General features: G+C 38.4%; 1 protein-coding gene across 1 annotated transcript; it reads right to left on the reverse strand.

Annotated features, from left to right (window-relative positions):
- Positions 1-1958: 1958 nt before the first annotated feature.
- On the reverse strand, positions 1959-10633 carry LOC128360400 (programmed cell death protein 10-B-like). Its single transcript, XM_053320826.1, has 8 exons — positions 10313-10633; positions 6616-6809; positions 5306-5359; positions 4964-5081; positions 4218-4344; positions 3120-3198; positions 2941-3023; positions 1959-2499 (listed from the first exon to the last, which is right to left on the reverse strand). The coding sequence occupies exons 2-8, from the start codon at positions 6703-6705 to the stop codon at positions 2418-2420; spliced, it is 633 nt and encodes a 210-aa protein (XP_053176801.1). The 5' UTR covers positions 6706-6809; positions 10313-10633; the 3' UTR covers positions 1959-2417.
- Positions 10634-11418: the final 785 nt, after the last annotated feature.

Genomic DNA, 11418 nt, shown 5'->3' on the forward strand with positions numbered 1-11418 from the left:
AGACAAAAAGTCTGTTTGGGATTTGTTTAACTAAAACAAATGTATTACCTGTATGATTGTAAGCATGAACAGATCACATACAAATACTATACATACAACACATATATTATCTCTTCCCTTTCCGCTGCCTCAGTGACCACGACCAATCCCTGTGTGTGACTTAATGGTCTGGAATAACTTGAATTAGCTGATTACAGCGGTCGTCAACGATGACAGGATCAGAAAATTAGGTCTCAGCAATTTCAATAATAAAGCTTTAAAAATTAACACTATCACAATTGGATTACAGCAGTACATGTAGGAGCCAGCACAGAGCTCAAAATAGTCCACCACAAATCCACCATGGAAAATCCACTATTATACAGGGAGAAGAATGAAGTTGCTGGAATGGGAAAAAAAAATTGGTGCGGATCATAGTACTGGGTGGAAAGAGATGCAGTCGAAGAAAGGGAATGGAAGGGCAACTGAGTGGAAATGAAGCACTTTCATACAACAATGCAAATCTGAAGAGACCCACTTTTGAAAATCTTTCTCAAACTCTCCCTGACTCTTGTTTAAGTCTTTTAGAGGAACTTTAGCGCACATTGTTTTATACCCAGCTGACAGAATGTTGTTTTCATGTCCATTGCAGTCAAAGTGTCACAAACAATTACAGAAATGCAGTCAAAAAGATTTGTGTAAACTCATCCAAGTTTAAACTTTTGCTGCTTTAAATTTCCATCAGTTTAAGATTGTATTGTCCTGTATTCATGTCTGCGAGAGTAGAGCTTCCAAAACAAATATCCATCCTTAGATAACCTTGAATGTTAAAGAGACCATCAGTACTGTACTTACTGTGATGAAGTGCTCATGTACTCACCTTGTCTGTCTACTTGTTTGCAATATCCCTCAGTTTGAATGACCTTTGACCACATCCAAATGTGGTATAAAGGTGCTGCAGCTGTGTCCCATCACTCCCCTGAATGAAGACAAACTGCAAACTGGAGCCTATGACAGATTTTTCTCATTGACACAGAGTGACAGACTTTAAGAAGTGATGTTTTTATTGTTGACACTGGAGGATTTCTGAGCCATAGTTTCTGATAAAAAAAATCACAAAAGCTTTGCTGTAAATATACAGTACATGTATCAGTGTGATTTTCAAACCAAAAACAAGGGGAAAAGAAAAACATCCACCTCAAAGCAATGAGATAAAAGTGGATTTTCTGTGAGTATAGTGTAAATATACACAATACAGTAGTGGTTCCCAACCTAGGGGCCAGGACACCCCAAGGGGCCCAACTCTAAAAGATCAAAAGATTAGTAAATGAAACATTTACAAAATTATGGGGCATTTTTTTCCTTTTTCCTATTAAAAGAATTAAAATTAAATCAAATGATCAGTTTCATAATAGATAAGAAAAAGCCCGTTTTGGTTGAACAATTCTACATTCACAAGTCATAAGTAGGTATTGCTTCATTTTAAGGTGGCACAAGCCAAAAAAGTTTGGTATCTACACACATAGGCAAAAAACTTGACACACATACAGCTCATATACATATAACATATAATCATCCAAAATAATTCTGGATCAGACCATTAACTTAACATTTTGCATTTTGATAGTTTATTTGATAATCGCAAATAATAAAAAGCAAATGACTCATTTCACTATCAAAATTTGATCCGTTTGGTCCAATAATATTGGGAAGGTCTAGAAGAGCTGCACTTCTAGTGTTTGGCAAGGGCTTGAAATGTGACGGAAATTCTGCACTGCAGTTTTAAGACTCCAGTAAAAAAGAAAATCAAAGCCCGTGTTTACAGTACGACCCTTTGGTTTAAAGCAATTAAAAGCACCGGACAAAGAAAGAAGACAGACTATGTCCATTTCAAATTCCAAAACATTCTTCAGATTTTGTTTTCAGATTAGATCACCTTGAAGTTTGGTATCATATTCACTGATACGCTGCAAAGTAGGTGATACCACTGTATTATTTAATATTACACTTTACAACAAAAAACTACAGCAAAATGAAACTGGAATTACAGAAAATATGTTTGAAACTTCTTCAGTGTATTTCTTTTTAAGACTTTTGCAATCACAAATCTTTTAAGGACATGGGAAATAATCATATTTTCTGAATATTTCTTCAGACCTTCACAGACATTCACAGAGAAGGAGAAATACATAAAGGAATGAAGAAATATCCCCTTAAGAATCTGATAAAAGAACAACATTAAAGAGAGTTAAAAATCCCTGGCAATTACTGTCAACCTGATTTGCTTTGAACCTCAAACTACCTGATCTCCCCTCAAAGCCACAGAATTATAAATTATACAGCCCAAAATAATAAAAATGTCTTTACAAATTACAAAGCCTCATTTCACGTATTCTCTAATAAAGATGTGTGTCTCTGAGCATCATCCTCTCTGGCTTCTACACCATAGTCTTGAAGGCCTGCAGTATCATGTTGATTTGGTGGGTGAGCTGGTTGGCGCTGACAAACACGTTTATCACTCTGGAAACAACCGTGACAGAGACACAAGGACATACATGTCAATCATACAGCAAAGAAACCACGGCAACGATATTAGGATTGATCCAGGAAACACTTTGATCTGGCTGGAATGGAAAATGTCAGGCTTCAGAGAAAACAAGCCAGCATGAATTCGCAGGAAATGGGTCAAGGGAATTATTCAGCAATGGTGGATTTGATAGAAGCGGGCCTGTGATCAAACGACAACCATTTATATGGCGGTGACAGTGTTCGTGTATGTGCTGGCCTGTGCGTGTACAACTATTGAATGTGCTGATAACTGCGTGTGCATGTAAGAATGGAAAAGGTTGCATTGAACAAGTGAGTGAGGAGACAGAGAAGGAAACTGCAGAGGATAGAAGAAGAGAAGAAGAGACAGAGGAAACTACTAAAACAGAGAAGAAACTAGAAAAAGTGTCATACTTTCCATCTTTGAAGAAGGTTTTGAGAGTGTCGCTGAAACTCTTGGAGTATTTCACAAACTCTTTCTTCTGCTGTTCCAGTGCCTAACCAATAAATACAGACAGCCTTTCAGCTCCACTTATTTCAAAGGAACTGTGTTTGTGTGTATGTGTTATATTCTTCTTCATCTATCTACTTACCCGTCTATTCTGATACTGGCATTTCCTGAAGACTGTATTAACTGTGTCTAGCAGCTCCTTGATGGCACTTGCAATGTCTCTGTGTATGACGCACACAAATAACAGCATGTTAAAAAAACAATATATTTCAAAATCTGTCAGTTTTCATCAGGCAGTGATACCCTGAAACTAAAGTTCTTTGATCCTGCTAGTTCCCTTTTTCCCTACAAACACGCCTTCACCTTCAGCTTTTTCTCCCCCTCGTATGCACTTGAAATCTGCCGCTTTGTAAATTTAATTTTTCAGCATTCCCTCCGCTGGGTAAGTAACTTAAGCAGTGACTCACTAAGGGTATTGAATTTGATCAAAATAATGGCAAAGTGGGCCAAGAGAATGAAACGCCTTTGTTTTCCTCTCTCTAGTGTGATTGTGTGTTCATGTAAACACTTTTTGACTTTTCAATGACATACAATAAAATATCTAAGATTAATATCTACTGTATGAATGTTTGCGTGGCATGTTTTTAATGACTTGATATTATGACATGTCAGGCCACTTCCACTGGTTGATGAAGACTGAGAGATACAGTTGAAAGCCCCGAAAAAGCTAAAAAGTGGACCTTAAGTTTAGAACACTTTGTAACATACACTGTTCTCAAGGTTAAGAATGACCTGCAGTGCTCTACGCTTCTAGCCTGGTTTGACCACACTTTATCTTGTGATTTTATAAACACAGCTGACCAGTTGGGAGAGAAAGTGTCATTGACTGTCAAACACTAGTTCCTCTTTTAAAGAAAACAACATGATTAGCAACAGCAATGAGGGGTTTTTAAATCATTCTGCACACATATTGCATACAAACACTCGCTATCTTGCTAAAATAAGGGCGCTGAAGTCACACTGGTGCTCTTAGAGAAAGTAGGGTCATTGTAGATAACACTCCATGGTTACTTGAGCGCAGAGATAAATGATTTTATCACCCTTTGAACTAGCTGACTGAGACGTTTTCTGGCAATGTATTCAAAATGAGTCCAAGAAGTTCCACTAAAACTTTAATGTAGAATTAAACCTGATCTACATTGCACACACACATGCACATTCCCACACTGTGCTATCTTACTTGATGGTCTGTAGGAAGCCTACTCTGTCATTGATCTCATCTGGTATGGTGCTGAGGATGTGTTTGAGAGCTCGGGCCCTCTCATTCAGCTCCTGGAACACTGGTTCTCGCCTGTCAATCATGAACTCTGAATAATACCGTGGAAGAGAAAAAATACAGATCTCTTAAGTCCTCTGCGACACGCATGTCAACACACATGCAAATAGCTTCAGACAGTGACAAGATGCAATTCATAATGGGGGAATGTATGATAAAACAAATGTGTACAGTGCAGATGTATAAAATGGATACAGGATCAAGTATGCATGTGGGTACACACACACACACATTTAGGTGACAGTGTTTAGTTTGTTTGGTAAAGGTGCACTGAGCCATACAGGAGGTAAAGTTAAAATTCATCTTAAGAGTGTGTGTGTATGCATGTGTGAATTCATTACTACCATCAATCACTGTACACGGCACAAGGAATTCAATTACAGACAGAAACGAGGGAACATTGGAGAACAAGAGTTGATTTGTGGAGAAACAGCTCCCCCTACTGGACATTGGACTCATGTAATATGACCAAAAACAGGCTGTGGCATCAAAGAAACCAGAGCCAAAGAGAAGCTGGTAAACATCCAGTCGGTTGCAGTGTCCTTAACAACACGGTCCCTGTCCTGCCTCCAAGTAAAAGGGTGAACTTTGAAAAATGCTGTGTTGGCATATACATTTTGTTGCTATTGACCTGATACACATCATCCTACCTTCCACATCATCTGCAGCCATGCGAAGGAGAGACTCGTTAAAGTCGATTTTTAAATTCTTCTTCTCCAGTATTTTCACAACAATGTCCTGGGTCAGCCCTGGGTACTCCTTATCTGCCTTGAGCCACAAAAAAAAACACAAAAAAACACAATTGCACTGATAGTAATCACAGTCCGCCTCTGTGTTTGGAGGCAGTAAAACATATCTCATCTAAACATCGATAGAGGGTTGCTAGTCCAAGTGATTTAAAAAGTAAAAGGTCAGGGCACAGTTTTTACAAGAAATATGGCAGCTCATTCCATTAAATGTGAACAAACTAGCAAAAGAAACTTTTTTTTTACCTTTATAAAGGCTGCTCTCAATGTTTGCGCTGCTGATGGGTTGACTTCCTCCAACTGAAAGTTATAACAAACACAAACACACACACACGGCTTAGCTCTTATTGCGGCCTCTCTTCCTGAAATCCAATCCTGCAGTCTGACACACTGCAATATCAAATGAGGACACACTGTTATTGTACAGTGAAAGCTGTGTTGAGTCCGTCCATCTATGTTCTCCATCTAAACTTCAGGAGTATTGAGGTCTATTTCTTCCCTCTAAATTAATATTCTGGGATTACAGAGCGTGTTACAACCTCAGCCTCATAGTTCTGCCTGCTAATTTGCACACCATGGACTCACATGTGTGTTGGGTTGAATTCTTTCCTATTAAGGTTCACAGAAGGGATAACATACAGTAAGAAACACAAATGTAAAATGAGTCAGATGTGAAATGAGTGGATACTGGCTATTGTTTGTGGAAATTGCATTTAAACATTTATTTTGACATTTTGCTTCTATATTGGAGAGTCAACAGTAGAGATAGACAGGAAGTGAAGGGAGAGAGGGTTGAGGAGTGATGCTGCAGTTACACGGTCATCACCCCAAACCCAGAGGTGGCTGGAGCAACCATAAAAATTGTTTTCAAACTTAAAGTGTTTCTGTATGCTGCAGTACAATAGTCATACTCTCAGTATCTGCACATTACCCTAAACATAAAGAGCACATATGAAGGTGTTAAACTGCTTCCAGTATTACTGATTTGTAATGTGTTGTATTGATGTGATACATGAGGCCTACTGTTTGGTTTTTTATCGGTATCCTCTACTGATTTTCTTTGTCCTGTCACTTCTCTTTTTTTTTAGGACTGCTGAATTTACTGGAATGATTTAATAAATGTAGATAAAGAATACAGATCAACTCCACACAGTCTGTATATCATCAGGACTGTGAAAAAAAGTTTTTGAGCACACAGATACAAAGATAAATAAAGAAACATTATATAGTAGATGCACACACAATCTCCACATATTAACACTTCCACTGAATAACATGTTTAACACTTTATTATAGCAGCTCTGATTGTCTCACTCTTCTTAACTACTATATGCGTCTCTCTTCTTTTTTCGCTGTTTTTCCTTGTGGGTTATAACAAGCACCTCAAGCACAAGCCTAACCCTCTCCCCATTCTCTGAACCTTGCACAAAATCCTAAAATCCTGACACTAAAGCCACATTATAACCTCAATCTTCTTGACCTGAATATTTAACTACTTAAATGCAAAATCTCATGCATCACATATCATATCATCATCATATTTGTTATTTGTTTACCTGGTTAAAAACAGGATACATCACAGAGTAGAGAGCCATAGAGACTCTTGAGGAGATGTCGGCTTCATTCCTCATGTCTTCCATGGTCATCCTTGACCAATCAATGGCCCGTTATGTGTGCCCTCGTCCACTGATGCCAGTTTCACCACATTCAATCAGTCACGGAGATTGACAGAATTGGAGCAGATGAGGAACTGAAAAAGAAGAAGAAGAAGAAGGCAGGACAGGTGAACAAGCAGGGAGAGATAAGTAGATGATGGTGGATGGAAATGACAGTCGGGAATTTTAAAAATATGCACTCAGTCAGTTTAATCACGTAAATGTGAGGTATTCAAATGTTCCTGTATTGAAAATTGAAAGAAGGGAAAATATAGACAGTAAAAGATACATTCATAAAAACACATTTTTATAATGATCCCGACAATGGACCCGACAATCCTAACCATTAAATAAATGTCATAAAATCCTGTGGTTTACTACTTCCCAGAAAACCTTTCAGTCAGCACACATGATAATCAGATAACAGCCACCTCGCTGAAGACTGAGTCCTTTACTGCTCCACTGAGTGCGATGGTGACAAAACCTGCATGACTCATACCTCAATAAGGAAAACCTTCTCTAATATTACTGCTGCAGTAAAAATATCAGTGTGGTAAATAAAGCACCTTGGCATACATATTCAGTGATTCTTCACCTAATTTGCATCATAAGCAGGAAATGTGTGAATCCTACAGCTTAAAATAGAGAGGATCTCTTTCACTGGTCTGTCTTTTGTCACTTTTTTTGTCACAAACACAAATACACCCACCTGCATGTGACACCTCCAGGACCGGTTTTTCCTCAGCTATTGTTTGCTGTGTTACATCTCTACAGGATCTAATGTGCCGTCATTCTGCGCTTGACTCATCAAATGCAGCATGTCATTTCTTTGATGGCAGGGACACTAACTCACATACCAACTCATTGTTCATGATTTCAGGATTTCCATGAGTCACCTGAACCTGACTTTAAGTTCACAGGCCTTTAAGTTCATTAGAATCTTAATTTGTCCTTTCTTATATCAATAATTAACTAGGATTATTAAAGAAGCATCAACTTCATACAGGTGCAAGCATTTGACAAACAGCTGTGATTGACATGGTTACAAGCAGTTATTTTCTAGCCACAGAGATGCAATGTATGATCATTTCAGAGATCAAGTGAATAATAGCAAAAATAAGGGCAAAACAATGCTGTTCATTTACACACAGTCAATTTTGGAGGCAGTCTCTCAGAGCTTCAATACTTTTGGGAGGATGTCCTCTTCTTGTTTCATAATCCTAGAAACTCAACAACAAGATAAACACAGACCTACAGTGTTTCCTAGCAACCCAATTCAAATGCTTTACACAGGTGAAGGTATTCAAAGTTATATTCAGTTTAGATAGGGTTTGTCTCTGTTTTAAAAAGTGGGCGCAGATTCTGGAGGGACAACTGCTGATAAGTGTGGAAAGTCAATTAGTTACAACAACACAAAGTCAATTAGGCTCAAAACCATAAATGATCAATTAAGGTTTGGTCAATCTTAAAATGATTACAGTAATGTTTGTTTAAGATAGGCTGAGATTTCTTCCATAGATGGAGCAACTGTGATGACAGCAAAGTGGAGGTGTGTTAACTTTAAGCTTATGTGACCCAGATCTCCTCCCTATGTGTCTTAAGATAATAGACTTTTCCATGGTGGACATTTTGAACTTGAATTTTGAACAAAGACTGCTGCAACATAAAAAATCCTGACTGCTCCATTATGTTTCGATGTGGTGGTGCCAAGTTTCTAGTATTTGCATGCTGGCTTACTCGTAAACCTTAATGGCGACACCTGAACTGTCATTTTATATAACAAGCTTTTTCCTGCTTGTTATATAAAATGACATGCCACAAATGTCAGCAAGGGTGTGTGTTAGACTACCTTTTGAATCAATTATTCAAACTATTCAATTAAAATGGGCTGTAAGTGTTTTTTGTTCTTGTTGTTGTTTTTAAAAGGACTGACCAGACACAACATCAAACAGCAGATTTGAACTGTCTGGCTCAAAGTTAAAGTAATCAGGGGCCTGTTTCAGAAAGTAGGTTCAGTGAAAACTTTTATCATTCTCTGATGATTGTCTGTTTGAGTGTTTCTGTTTTTCTGTACAATCGATTATTTTTCTAAACAATATTCTCAGCCTTCGTATAGTCAGTACAACACATCGTGGACATGCTCTCAGTTCAGAACAAATTCTTTGTGTTGCATTTTGTTTTATTTTTTTGCCAATGGCAGTTTTATATGTAACATTGGTGATGCTGAGCATGTTTCCAAGGCAACTGTCTGTCAGGCTGTCAGAAATGCAGTATTTGGAGGGTCTTGGTAGGCAAGTGGTTACTGTGCATGCCTCATGTCCCTGGTGACTCTTGCACTTAAACGTTTACTGTACACTTTTGTGGTGTATGTTTAAAGGCATTTAGGTGTTGTTGTCAAATAGACATTATCAAATACTGGCAGTGTTGGGATGGCTGAACCATTTACTTTTTTTTTTTTTCCTTAGAAGATTTCATCAACTACTGAAATATATTGAATGCTGTTTAATTAGGTAGGCCGTCTAAACAACATCACAATCGCTTGTAGGCTAATGAAATTCTAACCTACTTGTTTGAGCTATATTTTTATACTTTTTATACTACTTAGTTGCTGCCAAGTAGGCCTAAGTTTTGTACCTATTGGGGTCTGCATGAATATAGAATAGAATAGAATAGAATATTTATTGTCATTGCATAAATACAACGAAAATGGATGCAATCCTTTGATGCAAAATATTGTAAACGTGCTGTGCACACACACACACACACACACGCGCGCGCGCACACACAGACAGAGAGTGAGATTAATGTTGAATAAGTGCATCACTTGAGACTCGAGAATACTCACACATTGACTGTCAGTAATTTTCTGCCACGCCAGCTCGAGTCCTTTTGCTGCTGCTACTCTATTGCTTTTTTTTCTTAAATATATTCTCATCATCTGCATGCATTAATTAATATTTCTAACTTCACTGGGGAGAAGTAGGAGGACTGAGCCCTTTGTTTCACCTGGTGCCATGGTGAATCATGTTATCTGTGTTCCATGGATGAAGGCTTGTTATCTCCTCATGTACGAGCCTCACTCAGGGTAACAATAACTCAGAGTTGATTGAACTAACTGAACACCTGTTCTGAAACCCAAAACTCTGAGTTTCCCATCTCGAAGTAAGTCAACTCAGAGTTCAGTGTTAGATTCAGAGTTTGCTGAACCTGCATCCTGAAGCAGGCCCCAGGTCACTCTGAGGTGTGTTATCAACATGAGGTGAATTACACCAAAGAGACTAGGGCCATAACTCACACAGAGAGGACATGAACTGGTATAGCACCATCATTTTACTGTGCTGGTAATCTCTGAACCAAATAAATGAAATGTATGGTGCGCCCTTTCAAAGTCGCTGACCTGACAACTGGGACAACAACACCTAATAACCAGTGGCTCATTTTCCATCTTCATTAAAGATAGCATTCATCAGTCTAAATAGCAGCAGACAGCTGACAGTGATATAAGATGATGTCGATATGAACTCCCAACAAGTTTGTCACTAATCGTTAAACTGACTGTGGGCTTTAAAGCCAATTTAAAAAAGAGTTGGGCTCTTACCCGTGGTGAGAAAGTTGTCACTGAAGAGAAGAAAGCTGGTGACACGCAGGTGATTAATGTTAAAATGTCTAGGTAACGTTTAGCCTGCTAACATCAGATTAGCCGTTTAGAGCAGGTGAACAAGTCCGTCCTTAGCTGACAGGTTATATCGCTAAATATCTTGTGATGAATCAGCGGTTAAATAAGAGATAAGACGACAACAAGTTGATTTTTGCTTAGACAGGCTTCTCTGTCCGCTTTGTTGAGGGTTTGTGTCTCATTCAGGAAGTTTTCTGCCTGACAAAACTGTAGCCGACAGAGCCGGTGTGGGCGGTGTTAAGAGGTGTCCGTCGGTATCGCACTAAAGGCTGTTTGTAGTTCTTTAGACAAGTCTGCTCAATGTTTTGTTACCACGCCAGCCGTCAGAGAAGACTACAAGTCCCAAGCAGGAACAGGTGAAATTAGTTTTTTTTTTAACTCTTACGATACTTTCGTTGAGGGAACTGAATATGACCATCCTTTTCCTCTTTTCCACTTTTATACAGCACACAGTATAAAATGTATATTTTCAGTTATAGAAAATATTTTTTAAAAAGGACATAATAAAAGCAATAACAAGCTAATTATCAGCAGAGCACGAAATGAACGGCTATAGGCTGTAAGTCAAGATAATTCACTATCGGTGCCAACTGTTGTCAGCTTCAAGTAAACATCATTATCTCGTTCATTTCATTAAATTGCAACAGGCGCTATTTGCTTCATGTAGCCTGCTAAAGGATTGCGCATTTGCTACACAAACGGTCTGCCGAACATTTTAGCAGGCTAATTTAAGGTACGTTAATAAACTAAAGGGCATAGCTTACAAGTTAAGTTAATTTAAACAGAAAACGTAGGCTTGAATCATAAAATCTCGTTAAAATTTAGTGTCACGTTTACAATAGCATAGCTACTTAACACCAAGCCACCGTGAAAAGAGACGGAAATGTGTTTGAATGATAAAAGTAAGCAGAACAATCTCAGATATGCAAAGACGGAACAATGAAGAGTGGCTTATCTTGTTTCCCATGGATACTCTTTGGTAGACGTTCATTGGACCAATCGGTGTGTAGGGGGCGGGGTCTGCGTCA

The sequence above is a fragment of the Scomber japonicus genome, chromosome 6 (assembly GCF_027409825.1).
Source record: "Scomber japonicus isolate fScoJap1 chromosome 6, fScoJap1.pri, whole genome shotgun sequence".
NCBI lineage: Eukaryota > Metazoa > Chordata > Actinopteri > Scombriformes > Scombridae > Scomber > Scomber japonicus.